We start from the raw sequence: 24,741 nt of genomic DNA on the forward strand, positions 1-24,741 counted from the left end.
ATATCGGTGTGAACCTGAAGTTTATGTTGTATACCATACATGGGAAAGTCTCTTTCAGATGGGTGTAGTTTGGGCAGTGTATGGGGTTCTGTATGTTCAGGACACCTTGCACTTGAGACAACTTTATTATGTGGTTTTGTTAAAAGCAGTAACAAGTTAATTTTCTACCTTTATTGTCTTTAAGTTTAGAATGAACATAGAATTTTGCATGAAGCATGTTGTATGTGTGAATCAGTCTGAAAATTTAATATACTGCTGTAAGGTGACTTATTCATTTCTCCTTTGTTTACAGAATGGGCACAGTGGTGTTCGAACACAGCCAACTCTTGACAGTAAGTTTTTACAAAGCTCCATTATACACAAGACTCTCTTTCTGACCTTTCCTTACTACTTGGTATGCACACAATAGTAGCAGTGATACCTGGTTGAAGGTTTTGTACAGTTCTCGCTGTTTATTGTTGACCAATTTGAGTTTATTTTGTACTTGCAAAGAATGTACAGCTTGCTAATTGGCTAATACCAATATATGAAATTAGTCTTATTAAATATATACCCAAATGTGCAACCCTGGGCAGTCTTAGAGTTAGAAAAGTTGCCATGTTTGTGGGTTTTTTTTTTACATTTTAATTCCTCTGCCCAAAACTTGTGTGTGTGTGTGTACATATTAAAAAAATATATAATAATTATTATTTTTACCAATTTTTCCAATTCCCATTTGGTAAGCTGTGATTAGCCTTTAGTGGTAGTGAAACAAAGCCACATTCTTTTAAAGTATCTCTTACTGCCTGTAGCGCTGCTTATGCCCTCTTGCAACCCTGTGAGCAATAAGGGTGACTACCATGCTCCCTCTGCTGGGTTGCTTGCTGTCTTGCAGTAGAGTAAAAATCCTACAGCGTTGGCTCCGATATAGGCATTATTTTCTTCTTTGTATTGGCTTGTTTTTAGTGTGCTGCTTTACTTGTACTGCCCCTATAACTCTCTTCCTGGAGTTAAAATAATTAAAATACAGTTTTTGCTCTTCTGGCCTTTACGTGCGGCTTTATGGAAGTTTTCAGGGCAGCAGTGTGAATTAATATCTTTTATAATTCCCACACTTCAATTTTAAATCTGTCCTCCTCTTAAACATCTCCTCAGTTGTATCAGGAGTGGGGCAGCTTTCTTTTTTTATTTATACTTATGAGTAGAAAGGACTTGAGTATTCAAACCTGTAAACATTGTTTTTTCTTAGCACCAACTTCTGTTGACTTACCTCTTAAAAGAGATTGTAATATATAAGACAGCTTTCAAATGGAAAACTTTCTTACTCTCAAGTACAGAATTAATAAATGAGGTGTTGAAATTCACTACAGGACTTACCTTTTTGCTATGGAAAACGAATTTCCAAGAATTCCTAATATTTTTGTAGTTACTTTGTAAGAGCTGCATTATTGGTCCCTTCTTCTATGCCAGTTCTCTTTTGACTTCTGTTTTTTTCCTGTATTTCAAGCCTGTAAGCTGGAATCCACCTTCTTCCCTGTGTCTGTTTCACACATCCAAGCTATTTTGAACCTTCTCTTTTTACCATTTAAAAGTACTGACCTTTATCCTTCTGTATGTGCTGCTAATAGCCTTAGTTAATAATATTTTTCATCTCTCATCTTTGCTATTGTTGTTCTTTAATATCCAGATCTCATCCTCTCTAAAACTTGTCATTCACAGTATGACTGTTGTTATTATACTTCTGACCATCCTATTTCTCTCCTTTTTTATTTTTTATTTTTTATTGTACTTCATGCCCAGGCATCTTATAAAGTCTCTTAATGAAGACGATGATTCGTTCCCCTAAGTAGGGGACATCTACTTTGACTTTAAGAAGTGAACGAATCAGCCCTGGTCTAAATATATTGAGAGTTGTAAATGTCATTTATTTATTTATTTTTAAATGAATGTTGCCAGGAAGTATGAGGTGATTTAGTTGTCTCCTTCATAACCGTGCTTTTACTTTTGTCACTTTTATTTCCTTCTCTGTTCTGTCACCCTCGTGCCTATTGCCAAGGCTGAGAACTCTTGATTTCTTTTTGCATAGCACCCAATCCAGCAACCTGACTTGGGACATTTAGGGAGAAAACTATAACAATAATGTGAACAGTGATGCTTAACTTTCAAGCGTGTATTTGGCTTTTGGTGAGCGTTTTAAGTTGGCTACTTTTATCCCCACAAGCATACAAGTTAATGGTTGAGCCCTTGGGTAGTGATCTCTGGTATTGTATGAAAGCATGGTCCAGCAGAAGGCAGGGCTAAACTCACTTCTTGAGTTTTATTGGTGAGCGAGTGTTTCTAATTCTGTGTTCTTCAGAGGACAAAAGAAAATAGTATAGGAACAGCAGGGGAATTATCCTGGGCGGTAGAGTGTTTCAGTGTCTTATTAAAAGATAGTCATCCTCTGGAAACGTACTTTTATCGTAAATTGATTCTACCGTATTTAGGCCAAAAATGTAATTTCAATGTTAAGCATTTCTTGCTGTCGAAGTCAAGTAAAGTAAGTCAGTATTTGACAACTCTTTGGCCATTAAAAGTGCTTAATGCTGTATTTGATGTGGCCTTTTACTGCAGCTTGTGTTATTCTATACCTTTGACTCAGTGCTCCAAACTGGTAAGTTTTATGTGCCCTTGTACTCCAGCGATGCAAATTTCAGACTTGAAAAGTGCTGCATAAGTGGAAGAGAAGAAGCAGAGGTATAGGCAAAAGTAGGTTTGTGCAGTGCCTTGCAGGCTGCAGTAATTTGCTTTTGTGGAAGGGGACTGGAATCAAATGCAAGGAATTTTAAAATGTGGATGGAATTGTGGGGAAAAGCTAGTAATCAAATAGAGGTGAAGTGCAGAAGACTGTAGTTTACTACATATGTACCAGTGAAAATCATAAATCTGTTGTAGGTGACAGGCTTAAAGGGAAAAATTGATAGTTCTGTTGCCATCTGAATTTTCTTTGATAGCCAGACTGCATGATACTGTTACTGGTTCTCAACCATCAGGTTTTTGTAAACCAAGTGGAGAATACTAGTGTGTTCCTGAATCCAGCTTGGGATGTTAGGTATGCTGGAATTCATCTCTGAATGCCTTTTTCTAACTTGTTGCAGCTACTTCATCAGTTCCAGCATCTAAGACAGAGCCCTCTCCCTCACTACCTTCTGCTGGTTCTCTGCCTAGCGTGGTCTCCACTACTGCTTCGCTTCTGCCTTCAGCATCGCAGCACTCGGCAACGTTGCCCAGCTTGCCTCAGTCCAGCGATTTGGCCAGCAGCTCGCTCTCCCAGTTAAGCAGGTACAGTAGGAGTTGTGGTAAGCTGAAAGGAGCTGAATTTTGGGGAAAGGGCAAATGCAAGGGTGACTGTGTATGGGGGCTGTCAGTCAACAGGGTCCCCTTTTCTGTCATTAACTTAAATTAGGAGAGGTCTTTAAAGAGACCAGGGTGTTTCTGGCTGTGAAGTGTGAGCCCTGGGCTGGCTCTTAATGATGCAGCAGCTGCTGCCCTCAGATTTTCATGGTGTATAAACAACTTTGTGTTTCAAAGGGCTCCTGCTTCGGTTTTATGCAGGTTAGGTTTTTTTTTGTTTTTTTTCCCCTACTTTGTCCGCAGTGCCTGCTGTTTGTTCAGTACTGTAGATTTGAAATTGTTCCTTAACAGTTTACTTTCTGGCTAATTTTAAGCATTGTAGTTTCATTCGTGTTTGTATTTCTTAAAATTAAAAACCGAAATGTTTCCATAGGGACAATGTGTGGATTTTTCTTTTTCTAAGACATTTCCTTAGGACACTTCCAAATAGCAGATTGTTGCTCTTGGAAGTGCATTCAGCACAGCTTAGCTCATTTACATCATCCGTTTGTTTTTTAGTGCCTGTTAGTGAGCTCTGTCCTCAAGCATGTGACATCCTGAGGCTATACTGGTTGGTTAAGTTTTTAACACTGACCTTTGTGCTGTATTTGGGTATTCCAAGAAATTAATGGGATATCACAGGTTTTTCTCTGTTTCCCAACTGGGGCATGGTTGATTCCCCTTTATACCACAAGTGTTTTCTGTTGAATGGAATTGCGAATGTGTCAAATAATGAGGATTATTCCATTCACATTAGAAACATCATCTCTCTGCATTTCCATTTTTTGAAAAACTTTGTATATTGGTAGAAATTTTGTTTGGAGGGTTGATGCTGTGGGGCAGATGCTGACTGACGTGAAAAGATGATGCCTGAATTCCAAGCATGTCTGACTGTTGTGCTGACAGCTCTTATCTGAGTCTCTACTATAGGTCAGTTAATGAATTAAGGTCTCTTAGAAGAGGGTTATGTGGGTGAGGGAATGTTTTAGAACTCCGTGCTGGACTAAACCATTTCTTTGCTTGCTGCCTGAAGTGGTATCATCCTGATTCCTGCAGATGGGGAACAGTTTTAAAGACTCAGAGTGAAATGAATCTGTGAAACTTGTAAGACTTGCACTGGTCCCTCACCTTGACCAGCTGACAAAAGTGTCCGCCCTTAAATTAGGGCATATCATTTAGTCTGAAGCTTTGTTATAAACCCTGCTGTATTTTCTTATGGCTATTTCCATGGAAAATACTAAAATATTTGTTGTGTTCAAGATCTCTCTTGCTTCTGATTCACATGAGAAGGGGCTTGTTGAACACCAAACCATAAATATTTTGAAGTGAATGTGCAAATACATGAATGGTTACAGTACGGTTCTAAGTCATTGTGTGATGGTTGGCTTTGTTCAGTGTTTATTTTTTTATTCTGTATTGTACTATGAAGACTGTTTTTGACATTGAAGGTAAGGTATAACTTTCATCAATGTAAATATTTAAGAACGTTTCAGTCATCTTCCAAGGAGACATTTAATGGTCTTCGGATTATAGATGAATGTTGGTGCTGCTGTTACTGCCTCAAGTTTACAGGCCTGCTCAGCTAGGGAAAAAGGTAGTGCTAAGACTAGATTTGCTTCCTAAAACTAAGTTGTCTGAGGATGTCTTTCAGCAGTGGATTCTTTATTTTGGCATTTTACAGTGTACGTATAAAACTGAACTGGTTGTTCTGATTCGTGTTTTAAATGAGGAAATGGCTTTTGGGGAGCGTGACCGTATGAACTGGGCTTGCTTAAATTGCCAGATTCTGTAGTAACCTAATTTTCCTGCTTTCACAGATGATCTTTATTTGCTGTTTGTTCTAATCTTTGTCTTTCGAGAGAGTGTTGGGGCTGTTGGCAGGCTTATGGGGCAAATACCCTATTGTTTTAATTAGTTGAACAAATATTATGCAGATTAAATTATCAGAAACACCATAGTGAGCCAAACCAAAGCACTGCCTCACCTAGTACTTGTCTCCAGTGGCAGCCAGTAACAGTTGCTCAGGGAAAGAATGAGAAACAAGTCATGTGTCGTGTGAACCTTCTTCTGGTATACTCTTCTGGTTTTGGACATTAAATGTCCAAATTTGGACATTAAATTACACATTACTGTGTAATTCCTGAAGCAACTATTGATTTTCTAAAAATGCAGTAAACATAAATAGGAATGAGTAGTGTTTTAGATTTTTGTCACAATGTTTCTTGCAATGTTGTCAGACATTAGCATGTTATCATGCTCCTTTGGCAGACCATATTCATTTCATGTTGTAATTAATGGTTGACTATGTACTTTAAATTTTTTCACTAAGCAGTAGGTAGTAAGAAATTGGTTAAAGGAGAAATTGTCCATATATTTTATATATGCATTTAAGATATAAGTTGGGTCTAGGATAAATTAATTGTACTAATTCTTTACAATTTCTTTCTAGCTCCCTTTCCAATCATCAGAGCAGCCTCTCCCCTGCCTCAGTGTTGTCTTCAAGCACATCACATGCAGTAAGTCCTGTTTGCATTTCAACAGATGTTTGGCATGTAGTCAGTTTATCTGATGGTTAAAACCTTCTCTTAATGTTCCTTGTGTCCCAGTACACCAAGAACTGAGACAAGAGCTTTATCTCAGGGGAGAAGGAAGGCTGCCAGCCCTCTAGTGGCAAAAAGATTGTCTTTGCTACTTGTGATTTGTACTTGATCAAGAATAACTGTTACAGAGATTTGCCTGTTGCACAATTGCAGAGGAAATTTCCATTCCAGGCAGGAGGACAGAGTAAAGAAAGAATTTCTTGTAGCAAGTGTATTAAAAATAATCTTTAAAAATGGCTCTCTGAAACTGCTCCAAAATATGGAGTGTTAGCAGTCTTTACTGAAGATGTTAGCTGGCAAAGTACAGGTGATGGCATGATACATGTAATGACAAATGCCTCTTAACAGATGATTTTAGAATTTACCACATGGTATTGCTGTCCCCTGCGTATTCAATGCATTTGAGATAACAAGACAAATGGTATTGAATAGGGTGCTCTAGATGAGGTTGCACAAATTTAAATGAGACACACACTGCCTGGTGGTTCTGTGATGGGATACCTCTGTACAAACCCAGTTGGAGCATACAGATAAGTTACTGCGAGCATGGCTTTTCTTTATATCTGTATTTCAGTTTGTAATGCTTCGTCCCTACTGGGTATATATTTTGAAAATTCACTTAATCCAAATATCCTTCTTTCCTGCGGTCAGAGTTGTTTTGGCTCCTGTGTGTTGATGATACTGTTTTGCAAGTGTGATTAGCTTACAGTTAAGGCACTGTGTTGTGCTGGATTCAATCCAGGAACTCCTTTATACTCGCATGTTCCTGTAATATATCTGGTCTGTGTTTCAGTTTACCACGTTGATCCTGTTATAGGACATTGCAGTTTTAATCTTTTAATTTCCACAAATGTCTTGAGGAAATCTTGATAGCAGTGTCCTATTTTCTTCTTGAAACGAATACTGTCTTTTGGAAGAACACAGGAGTTTATTTAAAATAGCAAGTACTGGCTTAAAGGAGTATGCAACCAAAGGGCAAGAAATAATGCAGTAGAGGGACATTTGAGTTACTGTGATATAATTTTGTGATGGATATAGCTGTTTGAATTTAACTCTCAGTAATAGTTTTCTTTGAACACTTAAGAGAAAAAATTGCAAGCATGCAACTTAGTTGCTTGCCTGATATGCAGATAATGCATATAATATTGCACATTCTCTTGCATGTGCTGCTGTTATTTAAAAGGTTGTTTGTTTTTTCCCAGCATCTTCCGCTGTGGTTTATTTGCTCTGTGATCCTCATTCTTTTTGTCTCCTTTCTAGCACACTAGTGTTGAGAACACAACTTCGCTCCAGCCCTCAACAACCTTTTCAACTGCTTCAACCTCAGCCACTAGCACCACCTCTTCGGTTGTCAGCATGGCAAGCAGTATGAACACTACAAACAGCCTTGGCCTGAGCGTTACCAGTGTGTCTATACCAGCTGCTACTACACGGGCAGCTCCCTTAGTGTCTTCAGGTTCGCAATATTAACAGATCACGTGGATAGAGGACTTCAGTCTGCAGGGCTGTCAGTTGAGCATCTCACCAGCAATAACTACGCTAAGAAATCCAGTCTTGACTAGCATTTTCAGCACGCTTTATTTGCTGGCTTATAAAATAAAGTTGCCTGCTTTTGTGTATTTGAAATATTTGTTAGGGTGTTATGCAGCATTTATATAGCGCATTCCATCCCCAAAGAGCTTTGTAAATAGACATGAGAGCAACTCTGACTTAGTAAGTTTTGGACTAGTAGATTTGTCCAGTTTGTATTCTAGGTTGTGATCAGCTCTTGGTGTGCGTTCACATTTGCTTTAATTTCAGTCTTCTCTGTGACTTGAATTCATTTGACAGTATCAAAATACACTGCAGTGTCCTCGTTATCATATGTCACATCCCTACTGCCACATTTACAGAAGGGAAAAAGGTATCTGATGTCTGGGTCATGCCACAGCAAATACCACTTTTGAAAAGGATATCCACAGAGAAAGAAGGTGGCGAGGCTTCTTGCACTGAAGTGGGAACAATGCTAAATTGCCCTGTTGCTTATCTAATCAACTTAAACTGCTAAAAGAAAATCCTGTGGGGGAAAGTAATGATTTAAATATTAAGATCGAACACAAGGATTTCCTCTTTTCCCCTTCCCACGTTTTGTAAATGAAGCATCTGATGACTGGCCAGACAAAGTGCATTTTTACCCTTCTGCTTCCTAGCACTGCTTCATGGACGCAATTGAAACTGCCTCGATCTTCTCTTTGCTTTTTCCAGCTGCAATAAGTCACCCACAGAAAGTATGCTGACAACATTTAGTGCTTTCTGTTGATGGGGACAAGGGAGGAATGTGTGGACAGAGCAGAAAATTAAAGCAGAGAATTTGCTGTCTTAGCTTGAGCACAATACCTAAATTTTACCTTCAAGAGAGGACCAAGGAAAGGAGAAGTTCCTGTAATTCTTGTAATCCTCTCAGATGAAATTAACTACAAAATCACACTGTTCTCTGATGGGACTGTTGTTTTCAGTCTGAAGTAATCTGTGCTTTCCCTTACTTGAGGTATGGTTAAACTCCTCAGGCCGTTTTAAGCATTTTCATTAACTAACACTAAATTCTTCTGTGCGACTCTGCTCTTTAGAAGCTGTGATAATGCAGCTGTCAGGCTCATGAGCTCTGTTGTCTCAAGGCTGAAGCCTTTTTTTTTTTTTCTTCTTTCTTTTTTTCCCCTCTTCCCTTAAAGGCTTGTTAAGTGTCTGTATTTTGGTTCTACAGGCAAAGCTCCCCCAAACCTGCCCCAAGGTGTACCACCCTTGTTGCATAACCAGTATATTGTGGGACCTGGAGGACTTCTGCCTGCCTACCCAGTAAGCAATTTAATTGTACCTGTCCTTAATTACTTAACCCTTGCTGCAAGTAGGCCCTCCAGACCTGCTGCTGTCTATGCCGAGGCATTTGTGTTGGCCCATGTTGCATCTGGATTCCCTGTTCCAGGTGTTGAAGAGTACACAAAATACATTCAGTGGCAGTTTACTGTTGATAGCGAATTTCAAAACAGGCTTGATTTGGCTGCTGTTGAAGCTGAACATGTGTTTTGCTATGGTTTTCAATGGAATCAGGTTTTAGGTCCTTTTAGTCAAATTAGAATCATTCAGGTTTGTCTTACTGGAATAGATTTATTGTAGTAGTGCTTGAAATGTGCTGTGCATCCTGTCTGTCTACTTTGAAAGATTACACATAGCTTCTTGATATCTGACCAGGTTCAATATCTTTTTATTTACCTGTTTTCTGAATCAGAAGCTTTATTCTAATGTTTTTCTTCGTGTATCACACTGAATGTGAGGGATAACTATGGGCTGCTTTGTGGCCTTCTCACTAAATCTTAAATCATCATATTCTTGGAAGCAGTGATTGCATTAAAGAGTGCTATTGCATTTACTCCCAGATCTGAATGCCCTGAAGATTTTTACTAGTTGGTGAATGACACATCTGTGAAAGCAGTATTGAAGACCGGATGGTTGAATGCTGTTCAGAGGACTACTGTCACTGAAAAACAATATTAGGATGACAAGCCATTTTAAACTATACTAGCCTTAAAATGCTAATCTGCACCTTGATAGCACAATGTGACATACAGCTTTGCACCTTCAAAATGGGCTGGGCCTAGATCAAGCTCAGTTTAAAGCCCCAAATTAGTCTTTGTTAGAGAAAAGTGTTATAATGATGTTGTATTTTTATCTGTCTTTAAGCAGATTTATGGTTATGATGATCTCCAGATGCTTCAGTCCAGGCTGCCAATGGTAAGTAAATGGCTTGGCTTTTTCATTTTAAACAAGGTATCTTCAGAGTTCGCCCTCTGTGCAACACAAATTTGATGGTGATTGTATACTCTGTTTGGTTGAATATCCACAAACAGAGTTTCTCTCGGTGGTGTAAATTTAAGAATGATTGTTGCCACCTGTGTTTGTCCATCCTGCAAATTCTGTAAACAGAAGTAAAAGCATACTTTCTGCTGTTGAGTGGAGAAATTTTTATCTGGATTGTCGCAGCAATATGAAATCTTTTCAAACATCTTTGAAATCTGAGTGTGGGCTCTTCCTCTTAGCAAGGAGTGGGGTTGAACAGCAAGGCATAGTATGCAAATTGGCAGCCAGTAAGTGCATCTGACAGGTTTTGGAGACTCCCTTTCCATATACATCATGGTAAAAAAATCATCAGCAGGTGAGCTACAGGGGGAGAGTATACTGAGTTTTCTTCCTTGCCTGAATCCAGAATAGGAATTGTATGTGAAAATGTCAAATGGAACAAAGGGATGTCCCAGACAAAATCCTGTCTGGTTGCTCATCCTGGGGAAGAGGGGAAAAAAAGAACTGGAGGTGAGGGGGAAGAGAGAGCACATCCATGAAGGTCTTAACCTGCTGAAGGCATAATTCTTGGAAGAATTATCTACTAAAACGAATGGGATTTTCTTTCAGAGAGGTTGATAAGTAACAACATATTGGCAGTTCTTCTGGGGCCGGGCAAGACGATGCAGGCTGGGCAGGCTTCTGAAGGTGGTGAACAAATAACTGCTGGTGGAGGTGGCGTGGTACCACATCGTAAAACCACAATGCACAGATGAATTCAGACAACTTAGGAGGGGAATGTTTTCTAGGATATCCTGCACGTCCTAGAAACACAGAAGGTTTGGGAAGTGTGCCACTGGCTAAAGGGCGTAGGGCTAGAGTGATATGTAAAATACTGGGCCATCCTTGGGAAGGCAGGGCTGTAACTTTATGGTTACGTTGGTAGGAGATGAAGCATTTTCTGGCAAGGCTGCTCAGCTTTTATCAGCCTGCGTTTTGCATCTGTTAGCTGAATTCTGTGCTGTCTTCCAGGCAGGCGAGCTTGGTACCTGTAGCTATCTCACAGGACCTTGCCAGCAGCCCATGCTACTTTGGTTCTGAGGGTGCAGGAATTGGTGATTATGGAGGTTATTTACAGGTGGTGATAGTAAATGGAGAAAAAAACAAGTGGGCAACTCTTAATCTAAATCTAATACAGCAAAGCACATGGAGAAAAGAAATTTGTTAATTGCCTATCCATTTAGGTCCAAGAGTTAAGGATGAACAAGAGGAAATGGAAGGATTCATATTTAAACATGTATGTGATATTTCTAAAACTTGCTGAGGAGATTTATTTTTCTTGGAATATTAAATTCATTATAGTCAATTAATAAAATAAAAGAGTAGTAGGCACATGGAAGTGGTAGCCTGTAGCCTTCTAATTGGCTTTGCCTATTCTAAACTCTCTGGGAGCTCGAAGTTGAATGATTTTGAGTATTGCTTTATAATTGTTCCAATGAAGCAGAGTTTGCCATTCTTGACTGTGTTTATCTACACAATGTTAAATTGTACAGGCGTGATGTTTTTTAGTAGTGTTCCTTAACTCTTCCCTCTAAGATGCTGTGGGGAAAAGGCATTGTTATTGTGAAATACTAAGTCAGTCAGTCAGACTGGAGTTATCATACATCAGTGCTGCATCATGCTGGAATTTAAAAATATTATATGATGGTTTCTGAATTCAGATGTGATATACACCAAATAGGAATTCTCCGTTTAACTTCATTTGAAAATGAGGAATTATTCTGTGGACTAAAAATCAAAGGAAGAATAGGCAAAAATAATAATGATGTAGCTAGGGTTGAAACTCTTCAAGTACAAGAAATGATCAAGTTAGAAGAAATGATGTAGCTAGGGTCAACTCTTCAAGTTGGAAGAAAAAATTAAGATGAAAAATGTGGCTGATAACTGATAATGAATTAATGCTAAACTAAAATTTTTTTTTGGTACAAAGTAAAAACAGCTATTGAAATGCATTTAAAAAGAAAAAAAAGATGAGAAATAATAGTGGACATAATTCAGAAGCTAAGAATTACAGAAAATAGTGGAAGAAAATAACAGGGCAAAAATTTATTGCCAGAAGAAATAAAAACTGAGACCAAAAATGCAAGCGTTAGGTAATGATAAAAAGATGAAATATTTCATACAAAGAGGAAAAACAAAGCTGTGAAAGAGATACTAATGTTTTGCTTCAGAAGAAGCTTCATGTCTGTATTACAAGATAAAAATGAAAAACTGGCCATTCTGTTATTGGGAAGTTGTCCATATATTTGGTAGATGGTCTTAAATCAGGGTTCCATATAACTGGGATGCAATGACTTGGAAATAAGTGATGAAGAAGCATTGCTGAAAACTTCTTGGGGGTATCTTTTTTCCTAGCGAAGTTCTGAAACCTGCAAAAGTTCCAGAGAGAGCAGATAACTCCATGTTGAAATAAAAGGAAAGACCTGGCTAAATGAAGACACGGCAACTTGATATCAGTTTCGGAAAAGTAATGGATGGCTGAAAAAATACGGCAAAGAGTTACATAAATTGAGATGAAGTTATTAAAAACAAATAAGAGATTCCATGATGAATTAGGGAAATGAGGATATTGGTATTAAAGTTGAACCTCCCCTTCCCCACACACGTATACACCACCCAAAACCTAAACCTACGGACAAAATGTTTGCCTTGATGAACATGAGATAGGGAAACAGGAAAAGCAAGCAAACAGAAAAAAGGACCTACTTTAGGTTAAGATTAAACAAAACAAAAACTACAAATGATAAAAATTATAATGGGTCAATATTCAAAAAAAATGTTAGGAGTAGGTTCTTGGTTCTACACCAGACACTTTCTCCCCCAAAACAGAAAAGTGATGATAACTTTACTGAAAAGAGGAGTATATGAAACATGTCAGGAAGAATTTGTTAAAGACAGGGGGATGAACTGTACTTGGACCACGGGGAAGTGTTGCCTCCTCAGTAAGTGCTGGTGAAGGAGGTGAAGCATGGGAGCGAAGATGTGGGGCATCTTGGCATCTGCCTGGAGCTGTTGGTAGCCAGGAGCATGTTTGTGATCCCCTGCTTGGCCCCCACTCTTCTGTGGGGATTGTTAGGAAGGTTTGTGCCAAGGAGATGGTTGTAGATTTTGCCCATTATTTACACTAAAAGAGGACAGGCAAGGAGATGAAGTGGGGATCTGGGTGCTGTTGGTTTTAGATCTTGACAGGAGGGAAAGGACTTTTGGAAATACAGCAGCAATGAAGAAGAGGGGCGGCCAGCTGATGGGACAATATACATCCAAAGTAAATTTATTAGGGTTTGGGCAGGCGAAGTACAAGCTCTCTGTGCTCAGGAAGAGGATGTAATCATGTCTTTGTTGACATCTGGAGTTTCTCATGTCTTGAGTTGACAAGGAGAGTAGATCTACCTGTGCATGCGGTGTCTGTGGGAGACTATCAATGAGGCTGCTGTTTCCTAGGAGGGGAGCACTGGCGCTGGCCCAGTGGACCTGCCTGCTGTGGCTTGTGTGGGGTTGACAGGGAGCAAGAGGTTTCCGCTGGAGGATACAGAGTGTGGGCGGAATACTTGGCTGTGACTATTGTGACAGGCTGTGCCTTTTAATAAAGTCACTTTCTTACGAGGGACAACCCAAGTTTCAAACAAAAGATCTTTATTTGTGACAGTAAAAAAAAATAAATACAACTAACAAAATAAATAGAATAATATAAATAAATAGGTGAGTACTTGTTGGGATGAGAGAATTTCCGTTGGTTCTTGACATCCGCTGATACCCTTGGTCAGGGTAGTCCACAGTGCAGAGGACGAGATGCGTCGGTGGGCACGAAAAAGTGCACACCTCCTGAGTGTGTGTGCAGGGTGTGGCAGAAAGCTGCTGAAGTCGAAGAAGGGCCAGTGGGAGCGAGGCCTTGCACGTGCGATGGCCTAAGCCGCTGTCCCCGTAGAGGAGGTGTCCCAGCGTCATCTGGACACGGAGGCGAGCACCCCAATGTCGTGCGAGCTGTTTGGAGGCGGGAGTTGGCCAAGGTGACGCCTGGCGGCGGCTTCCCCCTGAAATGATGGTGCTATGATTGTGTGAGGCCGGTGACAGCCAAGTTCTTACAAAAGGTCTTTATTTGCCTCGAATAAATAGAAGAATAAATAGAGCAACACAATAATCAGAATAAATAGAATAAGTTAAATAAATAGGTGGGGTGGTTTTGTGGGGCGTGAGGGTCTGGGTAAGTTGCTGGCATCAGCTGTTTCCCTTGGTGGAGGGGAGTCGGCAGCGGAGAGGACGAGATGCGTTGGCGGGCCCGAAGTAGTGGGTGGCTCGTGTTGGCCCTGGGTGTGTGCACGGGGGGGCTCGGTGTTCGCCATCGGTGGGTGCCTCTGTGGGAGCAGGGGTGGGCGTGGGGTGCGCGGGGTGCCGAAGCGTGGCCGTGCGTGGTCACGGTGCTGCTGGGCTCCGTGCGGTGGTGGTGGTGGAGGCGGGATGGTGTGGGTGTTGTGGGGGCAGGCGAGGAGGGTGCTGTGGGAGTGACCGTCCCTGGGTGAGGGGTGTGTGTTGGGTGCGATGTGTGTGGGTGCGTGGTTGTGGTGAGGAGGGGTTGTGGCTAATCTGCCATGGTGCGGGTGAGGTTGTGGATGCGCTGGAAGCAAGTCTGAACTTCGAGGCGGACGTTGTCCCAGGCACAGGGGCTGTGGTTGTGCGTGCGGAGGAAGTCCTGGATGCGCCGGAAGTACGTGATGATGCTGAGCCAGGGGTTGTGTGGCCCTTGGCTTTTGGAATCCGTGCCGGTGCCAGGGAGGCATCGCTGGAGGTGCTGGATTTGGCTGTGGAGCTGGTTGAGGAGCTGTTGGTGTGCTTGGCTGTCCCAGTGCGCGGGGATGTTTTCGTTGCTGAGAGTGGCGAAGAGGTGCCGGAGGATGCGGAGGATGGCGTCGGTGGCTTGTCGTGGGGCCTGGATTGCCAGGAGGGTTTTGGGGAAGGGGAAAGGTGCGTCGTGTTGGTCGCAGGGCTGAGGCGGGCTGGGTGCCATGGCGTGGAGGAGCTGGAGGCTGTCCCAGTTGAAGGTGCTCTGTCGGGTGCGAAGGTTGGCGCAGCTGAGGGCGGCGCTGAGAGCGGGCAGGAGGAGCAGGAGCACCGGAGCGCCGTGCCACAGGCAGGGGTGTCGTGTTGCGGGCGCAGCCATGGTGGTGTGTTCAGTTGTCCGGTGGTGCCGTGCAGGAGGCTTGTGAGCCTTGGTCGTCGTTGGCGAGTGCTGTGCTTGAGACTGTGCTGTGTGTCTGGCTTTATGTGGTGCGGCATGTTTCCATTTGCCATTTCTATTTGTGAAGAATTTCCTGGTCTCGTTTTCAGTTTTGTTTGTAGGTTTGGTGGCTTTTGCAGTGTTAGTGGAAGTGTGCTTGCGTGGCTTGCTGTGCGTTGGAGGGCTGCAGTGGTGCTTCTGTGGTGCTGCGATTGGTGTTTTGGGGGCGGCCCAGTTTGGGGAGGCTGGCTGTTGTCTTGTGTTTCCCTTTCGCCTTGCAGTTGTGGTCTTTGTGTGTTTGAATTTCCCAACTCGCCAACTTTCTTGATGTAATGTTGCCGTATTGGTTGTGTTGCTTTTGCTTTCAGGGTGCCTGTTGTTTTTGTTTTGCTGTTAGTGTCTCGGTGCTCTTCATGCTCTGCAAGTGTTGCCACGTGCTGTATTTTGGGAGAAGGTTGGGGAGGTGTGCGTTGCGGCCTGGTGCAGAGGGCAGGTTGCATTGGAGGAGGTGTCTCATGGCCTCGTGCAGCTGAGCTTTGTGTGTGTGCCTGGATGAAAGTCCCACAGTTTCTGTTCTCCTTTTTAGTGTTTGAGTCCCACGATGGTTGGTGTGTGTGTGTTTCTGGGCAGGTGTTTCTGAAGAGCTGAGCGCTGTGGAGGTGAGGGGGCAGAGGCAGGCTGCATTTTCCGAGGGCAGATGCTGCGTGACTGGGGCGATAGCTTGGTAGGAGGAGGTGAGTGGTGGTGTTGAGCAGGGTAGGGTGTGTGTGTGTGTGTGTGTGAGTGGTGGTGTTGAGCAGGGTAGGGTGTGTGTGTGTGTGTGTGTTGTGCTGCTTGGGGAAGCCTTTGTGGTGTTCCCGCTTGTGCCTTTGCCTTGTGGTGGTGTGCCTGTGTCCGTGTGAGCGGAGTGTGGCTCTGTCTTCTGTGCCTGCTTGCCTGCGGTGTCTGTCACAGAATCGCTGAGGTTGGAAGGGACCTCTGGAGATCATCTAGTCCAACCGCCCTGCTCAAGCAGGGTCACCTAGAGCACATTGCACAGGATTGCATCCAGGTGGGTTTTGAATATCTCCAGAGAAGGAGACTCCACAACCTCTCTGGGCAACCTGTTCCAGTGCTCTGTCACCCTCACAGTGAAGAAGTTTTTCCTCATGTTCAGATGGAAGCATCTGTGTTTCAGTTTGTGCCCGTTGCCTCGCGTCCTGTCGCTGGGCACCACTGAAAAGAGTCTGGCTCCATCCTCTTGACACCCTCCCTTCAGATACTTGTACACATTGATAAGATCTCCTCTCAGCCTTCTCTTCTCCAGGCTAAACAGGCCCGGCTCTCTCAGTCTTTCCTCACAAGAGAGATGCTCCAATCCCCTAATCATCTTTGTAGCCCTTCGCTGGACTTGCTCCAGTAGGGCCACGTCCCTCTTGTACTGGGGAGCCCAGAACTGGACGCAGTACTCCAGATGTGGCCTCACCAGGGCTGAGTAGAGGGGGAGAATCACCTCCCTCGACCTGCTGGCAACACTCTTCCTGATGCACCCCAGGATACCATTGGCCTTCTTGGCCACAAGGGCACATTGCTGCCTCATGCTTAGCTTGGTGTCCACCAGCACTCCCAGGTCCTTCTCTGCAGAGCTGCTTTTCAGCAGGTCAACCCCCAACCTGTACTGGTGCATGGGGTTATTCCTCCCCAGGTGCAGGACCCTGCACTTGCCTTTGTTGAACTTCATGAGGTTCCTCTCCGCCCAGCTCTGCAGCCTGTCCAGGTCTCTCTGAATGGCAGCACAGCCCTCTGGTGTATCGGCCACTCCTCCCAGTTTTGTATCATCAGCAAACTTGCTGAGGGTGCACTCTGTGCCTTTCTCCAGGTCGTTGATGAAGAAGTTGAACAAGACTGGACCCAGTCCTGACCCCTGGGGGACACCGCTAGCTACAGTCCTCCAACTAGAGTCTGCGCCGCTGATCACAACCCTCTGAGCTCTGCCATTCAGCCAGTTCTCAATCCACCTCACTGTCCACTCATCCAGCCCACACTTCCTGAGCTTGTCTATGGGGATGTTATGGGAGACAGTGTCAAAAGCCTTGCTGAAGTCAAGGGAGACAACATCCACTGCTCTCCCCTCATCTACCCAGGCAGTCATTCCATCAGAGAAGGCTATCAGATTGGTTAGGCATGATTTCCCCTTGGTGAATCCATGCTGACGACTCCTGATCACCTTCTTGTCCTCCACATGCTTGGAGATGGCCTCCAGGATGAGCTGCTCCATCACCTTTCCAGGGATGGAGGTGAGGCTGACTGGGCTGTAGTTGCCTGGGTCCTCCTTCTTGCCCTTTTTGAAGACTGGGGTGACATTGGCTTTCTTGCAGTCTTCAGGCACCTCTCCTGTTCTCCATGTCCTTTCAAAGATGATGGAGAGTGGCTTAGCAATGACATCCGCCAGCTCCCTCAGCACTCGTGGGTGCATCCCATCAGGGCGCATGGATTTGTGGGTGTCAAGTTTGCTTAAATGATCTCTAACGCACTCCTCCTCCACCAAGGGAAAGTCTTCCTTTCTCCAGACTTTCTCTCTTGTCTCCAGGGTCTGGGGTTCCTGAGGGCTGGCCTGAGCAGTAAAGACTGAAGCAAAGAAGGCATTCAGTAACTCTGCCTTCTCTGCATCCTTTGTCACCAGGGCACCCACCCCATTCAGCAAAGGGCCCACATTTTCCCTAGTCTTCCTCTTGCTACTGATGTATTTGAAGAAGCCCTTCTTGCTGTCCTTGACATCTCTCGCCAGATTGAATTCCAAACGGGCCTTAGCCTTCCTTGTCACATCCCTGCATGCTCTGACAACGTTCCTATATTCCTCCCAAGTGGCCTGTGCCCCTTTCCACTTTCTGTAGACTTCCTTCTTCTGGTTGAGTTTTGCCAGGAGCTCCTTGCTCATGCATGCAGGTCTCCTACCTCCTTTGCTTGACTTCCTACTCATAGGGATGCACCGCTCTTGAGCCTGGAGGAGGTGATGTTTGAATATTAACCAGCTCTCTTGAACGCCCCTTCCTTCTAGGGCCCTAACCCATGGGATTCCTCTGAGTAGGTCCCTGAAGAGGCCAAAGTTTGCTCTCCTGAAGTCTAGGGTTGCGATCCTACTTAGTGCCCTGCTGCCTCCTCGCAGGATCCTGAACTCCACCGTCTCATGGTCACTGCAGCCAAGGCTGCCCCCGACCTTCACATCTTCCACCAGTCCTTCTTTGTTTGTTAGTACGAGGTCCAGCAGCACACCTCTCCTTGTTGGCTCCTCCACCACCTGTGTCAAGAAGTTGTCACCAATGCTCTGCAGGAACCTGCGGGACTGTTTGAGCCTAGCTGTGTTGTCTTTCCAGCAGGTAATCAGGGTGGTTGAAGTCCCCCATGAGAACCAGGGCCTGGGATCGTGAGGCTACTTCCAGCTGTCTGTAGAAGGCCTCATCGACTTCCTCTTCCTGATCAGGTGGCCTGTAGTAAACACCCACAACAGTGTCACCCATGCTAGCCTGCCCTTTAATCCTTACCCATAAGCTCTCGACTGTCGAGAGCCCTAAACTGCCCCTTGGCCGGGATGGCCGTATCGTTCTGTTGGGAAGAGGCCTGGGGAGGTGTGTCGTGTGTTGCAGCGTGGACGTCGAAGGAGGGTTGCTTGGAGGTGGTGGTTGGTGTGTGAGATCTTTGTGCGGCCTGGTGTTGAGAAGGGCGAAGGCAGGAGGGAGAGGGCACAGCGCCTATGGGTGCCGCATTTGAGTGCGCAGGTGTGGTTGTGGGAACGCACTGGTCCCTGTTTGCAGGGGTAGTGCGGAGTCCATGCAGAGATGCAGAGGTGTGAGCTGGCTGGGGTCCCGGCGAGGTGGTTGGGCAGGTTGTTGGATTGGAGAAGTGTAGCGGAGGGCAAGAGGCCGTGAAGCCAGGATAGCGTGGTCCGGGCTGGAGGCGGGGTTGTGCTGTGTGTGACGGAGAGTCTTGAACGCGGGGAGGTCTGGAGTGGGACAGGTGGCGAAGCAGGCAGGAGTCTGTGGGGTGAGGCTGAGAGGAGAGATGAGGAGAGGCGGTGGTGGAGTAGGTGCGTGCTGCAGGCGTACTGCTGGCGAGTGAGGGGCAGATGCCGCCTTGCTCTGGGAGGAGGAGAGAGCCGGTGAGTGAGAGGTGCTGGTGGTCCCGGTTGACTTGCAGCACACGAGTGGGTGCTGGAAGGGCAATAGGGGTGGGTGCCAGGTGTCCTGGGGGTTGCTGGCACGTGTCGAAGAGTATCTGGTCCTGGCGGTGACTGTTGAAGCCCCGTGGTGAGCTGGTGTGTTGGAGTCGCTAGTGAGGCGGAAGGAAGAGGTGTTGGCTGGTGCAGCGGGGCGGGGAAGTGCCCTGGTGTGGTGCGGGGGCCGCGGAGAGCTGTCTAATCTTCCCGGAGCGCCTGCTGGGAGCCCGCGAATGGTGTCTCGCAACGTGCAGCAGCTGGAGGCGGCGTGGCAGGTGGGCAGCGTGAGTGAACGTGGCGCTGGAGCCTGGTGCCCAAGGAAGAGGGGAGAGCAGAGAAGGTGGCGGGAGGGCGAGGAGAGGCTGCTTGGGAGGGGAATGGAGAGCCTGGGTGGGCGTGTAGGGCTGGAGTCGGGCAAGGCAAAGGAGAGCTGGAGCTGGAAGGAGGAGGGTTTCTGCAAGTGCCTGGGTGGGCACCGGCAGGCTAAGGAGAGTGTGGGCGCGTGTCCGCCTGGGTCTGGGAAGGTAGCGAGAAGGGATTGGGAAGAGGCTGAGGTACTGGGAGCCTGTTGTGTGCCAGTTGTTGTTGGTAAGGCTTGTCCTCAGGCCTCGCGGGTGCGCGAGGCTGTGTGGGAGTGAAGGTGTGCCCACGGGTAGGGGAAGGAAGAGGCAGGGGTCCGTTAAGGCCCTTGGGTGTGCGGGAGTGCCTGTGAGCACCTGGGATGCGCCCGTGGGTGCTGAAGGAGGCGTTTGATGTCTTTGGGAGGCCGCTGTGTCTCACTGTTGCAAGGTGCTGGCCATGGGGGGAGGTTGCTGCTGAGTGGCAAAAAGCAGGCGTCTCCGCCGTGTTGGAGAAGGGCGAGAGGGAGGATGGAGGGAAGTGGAGGCCGGTGAGGCTGCGGCCAGTTGCTGGGCTGTTTCCGGAGGCGGTTTGTGTGGGCAGGTATTTCTGAAGAGCTGAGCGCTGTGGAGGTGAGGGGGCAGAGGCAGGCTGCGTTTTCCGAGGGCGGATGCTGCGTGACCGGGGCGATAGCTTGGTAGGAGGAGGTGAGTGGTGGTGTTGAGCAGGGTAGAGCAGCGGATGTAGTATACTGTGGTTTTCGGAAGGCCTTTGACAGAGCCTTGCCTATTTTCCCTGCTGCCCCATTGGCGAGATGTGCGCTGCGCAGGTGGAGGAGAAGGCGGGTGTGACGCGAAGGGGAATGCTGCTCTGGGAAGCGCTGTGGTCAGTGGTGCGGCGTCCTGTCGGCAGCCAGTAACTCGTGGGGTGCCTGGCATCTGGGCGGGTGGTGGCGCCAGAGCTGTTGGATGTGTGTGTTGCCGCCCAGGGCGATGGGATGGCTGCGCTCTGAGGAGGGCTGTGGTGGCCAGTGACCCGGCGGAGTGGAGCGATCAATGCGCTGGAGGGCAGGGCTGCTGCTGAGCGGGGGGACCTGGAGAGGCGTGAGAAGTAAATGGTGTGGCGGGAAGCTGCTGAAGTCGAAGAAGGGCCAGTGGGAGCGAGGCCTTGCGCGTGGGATGGCCTAAGCCGCTGTCCCCGTAGAGGAGGTGTCCCAGCGTCATCTGGACACGGAGGCGAGCACCCCAATGTCGTGCGAGCTGTTTGGAGGCGGGAGTTGGCCAAGGTGACGCCTGGCGGCGGCTTCCCCCTGAAATGATGGTGCTATGATTGTGTGAGGCCGGTGACAGCCAAGTTCTTACAAAAGGTCTTTATTTGCCTCGAATAAATAGAAGAATAAATAGAGCAACACAATAATCAGAATAAATAGAATAAGTTAAATAAATAGGTGGGGTGGTTTTGTGGGGCGTGAGGGTCTGGGTAAGTTGCTGGCATCAGCTGTTTCCCTTGGTGGAGGGGAGTCGGCAGCGGAGAGGACGAGATGCGTTGGCGGGCCCGAAGTAGTGGGTGGCTCGTGTTGGCCCTGGGTGTGTGCACGGGGGGGCTCGGTGTTCGCCATCGGTGGGTGCCTCTGTGGGAGCAGGGGTGGGCGTGGGGTGCGCGGGGTGCCGAAGCGTGGCCGTGCGTGGTCACGGTGCTGCTGGGCTCCGTGCGGTGGTGGTGGTGGAGGCGGGATGGTGTGGGTGTTGTGGGGGCAGGCGAGGAGGGTGCTGTGGGAGTGACCGTCCCTGGGTGAGGGGTGTGTGTTGGGTGCGATGTGTGTGGGTGCGTGGTTGTGGTGAGGAGGGGTTGTGGCTAATCTGCCATGGTGCGGGTGAGGTTGTGGATGCGCTGGAAGCAGGTCTGAACTTCGAGGCGGACGTTGTCCCAGGCACAGGGGCTGTGGTTGTGCGTGCGGAGGAAGTCCTGGATGCGCCGGAAGTACGTGATGATGCTGAGCCAGGGGTTGTGTGGCCCTTGGCTTTTGGAATCCGTGCCGGTGCCAGGGAGGCATCGCTGGAGGTGCTGGATTTGGCTGTGGAGCTGGTTGAGGAGCTGTTGGTGTGCTTGGCTGTCCCAGTGCGCGGGGATGTTTTCGTTGCTGAGAGTGGCGAAGAGGTGCCGGAGGATGCGGAGGATGGCGTCGGTGGCTTGTCGTGGGGCCTGGATTGCCAGGAGGGTTTTGGGGAAGGGGAAAGGTGCGTCGTGTTGGTCGCAGGGCTGAGGCGGGCTGGGTGCCATGGCGTGGAGGAGCTGGAGGCTGTCCCAGTTGAAGGTGCTCTGTCGGGTGCGAAGGTTGGCGCAGCTGAGGGCGGCGCTGAGAGCGGGCAGGAGGAGCAGGAGCACCGGAGCGCCGTGCCACAGGCAGGGGTGTCGTGTTGCGGGCGCAGCCATGGTGGTGTGTTCAGTTGTCCGGTGGTGCCGTGCAGGAGGCTTGTGAGCCTTGGTCGTCGTTGGCGAGTGCTGTGCTTGAGACTGTGCTGTGTGTCTGGCTTTATGTGGTGCGGCATGTTTCCATTTGCCATTTCTATTTGTGAAGAATTTCCTGGTCTCGTTTTCAGTTTTGTTTGTAGGTTTGGTGGCTTTTGCAGTGTTAGTGGAAGTGTGCTTGCGTGGCTTGCCGTGCGTTGGAGGGCTGCAGTGGTGCTTCTGTGGTGCTGTGATTGGTGTTTTGGGGGCGGCCCAGTTTGGGGAGGCTGGCTGTTGTCTTGTGTTTCCCTTTCGCCTTGCAGTTGTGGTCTTTGTGTGTTTGAATTTCCCAACTCGCCAACTTTCTTGATGTAATGTTGCCGTATTGGTTGTGTTGCTTTTGCTTTCAGGGTGCCTGTTGTTTTTGTTTTGCTGTTAGTGTCTCGGTGCTCTTCATGCTCTGCAAGTGTTGCCGCGTGCTGTATTTTGGGAGAAGGTTGGGGAGGTGTGCGTTGCGGCCTGGTGCAGAGGGCAGGTTGCATTGGAGGAGGTGTCTCATGGCCTCGTGCAGCTGAGCTTTGTGTGTGTGCCTGGATGAAAGTCCCACAGTTTCTGTTCTCCTTTTTAGTGTTTGAGTCCCACGATGGTTGGTGTGTGTGTGTTTCTGGGCAGGTGTTTCTGAAGAGCTGAGCGCTGTGGAGGTGAGGGGGCAGAGGCAGGCTGCATTTTCCGAGGGCAGATGCTGCGTGACTGGGGCGATAGCTTGGTAGGAGGAGGTGAGTGGTGGTGTTGAGCAGGGTAGGGTGTGTGTGTGTGTGTGTGTGTGTGTGTGTGTGAGTGGTGGTGTTGAGCAGGGTAGGGGGTGTGTGTGTGTGTGTGTGTGTGTTGTGCTGCTTGGGGAAGCCTTTGTGGTGTTCCCGCTTGTGCCTTTGCCTTGTGGTGGTGTGCCTGTGTCCGTGTGAGCGGAGTGTGGCTCTGTCTTCTGTGCCTGCTTGCCTGCGGTGTCTGTCACAGAATCGCTGAGGTTGGAAGGGACCTCTGGAGATCATCTAGTCCAACCGCCCTGCTCAAGCAGGGTCACCTAGAGCACATTGCACAGGATTGCATCCAGGTGGGTTTTGAATATCTCCAGAGAAGGAGACTCCACCACCTCTCTGGGCAACCTGTTCCAGTGCTCTGTCACCCTCACAGTGAAGAAGTTTTTCCTCATGTTCAGATGGAAGCATCTGTGTTTCAGTTTGTGCCCGTTGCCTCGCGTCCTGTCGCTGGGCACCACTGAAAAGAGTCTGGCTCCATCCTCTTGACACCCTCCCTTCAGATACTTGTACACATTGATAAGATCTCCTCTCAGCCTTCTCTTCTGCAGGCTAAACAGGCCCAGCTCTCTCAGTCTTTCCTCACAAGAGAGATGCTCCAATCCCCTAATCATCTTTGTAGCCCTTCGCTGGACTTGCTCCAGTAGGGCCACGTCCCTCTTGTACTGGGGAGCCCAGAACTGGACGCAGTACTCCAGATGTGGCCTCACCAGGGCTGAGTAGAGGGGGAGAATCACCTCCCTCGACCTGCTGGCAACACTCTTCCTGATGCACCCCAGGATACCATTGGCCTTCTTGGCCACAAGGGCACATTGCTGCCTCATGCTTAGCTTGGTGTCCACCAGCACTCCCAGGTCCTTCTCTGCAGAGCTGCTCTCCAGCAGGTCAACCCCCAACCTGTACTGGTGCATGGGGTTATTCCTCCCCAGGTGCAGGACCCTGCACTTGCCTTTGTTGAACTTCATGAGGTTCCTCTCCGCCCAGCTCTGCAGCCTGTCCAGGTCTCTCTGAATGGCAGCACAGCCCTCTGGTGTATCGGCCACTCCTCCCAGTTTTGTATCATCAGCAAACTTGCTGAGGGTGCACTCTGTCCCTTCATCCAGGTCGTTGATGAAGAAGTTGAACAAGACTGGACCCAGTCCTGACCCCTGGGGGACACCGCTAGCTACAGTCCTCCAACTAGAGTCTGCGCCGCTGATCACAACTCTCTGAGCTCTGCCATTCAGCCAGTTCTCAATCCACCTCACAGTCCACTCATCCAGCCCACACTTCCTGAGCTTGTCTATGGGGATGTTATGGGAGACAGTGTCAAAAGCCTTGCTGAAGTCAAGGGAGACAACATCCACTGCTCTCCCCTCATCTACCCAGGCAGTCATTCCATCAGAGAAGGCTATCAGATTGGTTAGGCATGATTTCCCCTTGGTGAATCCATGCTGACGACTCCTGATCACCTTCTTGTCCTCCACATGCTTGGAGATGGCCTCCAGGATGAGCTGCTCCATCACCTTTCCAGGGATGGAGGTGAGGCTGACTGGGCTGTAGTTGCCTGGGTCCTCCTTCTTGCCCTTTTTGAAGACTGGGGTGACATTGGCTTTCTTGCAGTCTTCAGGCACCTCTCCTGTTCTCCATGTCCTTTCAAAGATGATGGAGAGTGGCTTAGCAATGACATCCGCCAGCTCCCTCAGCACTCGTGGGTGCATCCCATCAGGGCGCATGGATTTGTGGGTGTCAAGTTTGCTTAAATGATCTCTAACGCACTCCTCCTCCACCAAGGGAAAGTCTTCCTTTCTCCAGACTTTCTCTCTTGTCTCCAGGGTCTGGGGTTCCTGAGGGCTGGCCTGAGCAGTAAAGACTGAAGCAAAGAAGGCATTCAGTAACTCTGCCTTCTCTGCATCCTTTGTCACCAGGGCACCC

The 24,741-nt window shown here is 47.4% G+C and overlaps 3 protein-coding genes across 4 annotated transcripts in view; 1 reads left to right on the forward strand and 2 right to left on the reverse strand.

Moving 5' to 3' along the window:
- The window catches only part of UBAP2 (ubiquitin associated protein 2), a 116,443-nt gene that overhangs the window by 44,414 nt on the left and 47,288 nt on the right, over positions 1-24,741 (forward strand). The window contains exons 16-21 of one of the 2 annotated variants that reach the window (XM_067316731.1): positions 293-332; positions 3,117-3,300; positions 5,801-5,867; positions 7,212-7,407; positions 8,692-8,783; positions 9,666-9,716. In XM_067316731.1, coding sequence (XP_067172832.1) covers positions 293-332; positions 3,117-3,300; positions 5,801-5,867; positions 7,212-7,407; positions 8,692-8,783; positions 9,666-9,716 — 630 coding nt within the window. The remainder of the gene's footprint in view (positions 1-292; positions 333-3,116; positions 3,301-5,800; positions 5,868-7,211; positions 7,408-8,691; positions 8,784-9,665; positions 9,717-24,741) is intronic. The other variant, XM_067316732.1, reaches the window with a different exon arrangement.
- LOC136995310 (interferon-like) lies at positions 14,398-15,219 on the reverse strand. The gene has a single exon (XM_067315674.1). It carries the CDS (start codon positions 14,974-14,976, stop codon positions 14,398-14,400), a length of 579 nt encoding a protein of 192 aa, XP_067171775.1. The 5' UTR covers positions 14,977-15,219.
- Positions 21,419-22,830, reverse strand: LOC136995306 (interferon-like). The gene has a single exon (XM_067315635.1). The coding sequence runs from the start codon at positions 21,995-21,997 to the stop codon at positions 21,419-21,421; it is 579 nt and encodes a 192-aa protein (XP_067171736.1). The 5' UTR covers positions 21,998-22,830.

This window comes from Apteryx mantelli, chromosome Z, assembly GCF_036417845.1.
Source record: "Apteryx mantelli isolate bAptMan1 chromosome Z, bAptMan1.hap1, whole genome shotgun sequence".
Lineage (NCBI taxonomy): Eukaryota > Metazoa > Chordata > Aves > Apterygiformes > Apterygidae > Apteryx > Apteryx mantelli.

Bases quoted from the DNA above. Each gene is read 5' to 3' on its own strand.
- LOC136995310 (XM_067315674.1), bottom strand. From the start codon at position 14,976: ATGGCTGCGCCCGCAACACGACACCCCTGCCTGTGGCACGGCGCTCCG.
- LOC136995306 (XM_067315635.1), bottom strand. From the start codon at position 21,997: ATGGCTGCGCCCGCAACACGACACCCCTGCCTGTGGCACGGCGCTCCG.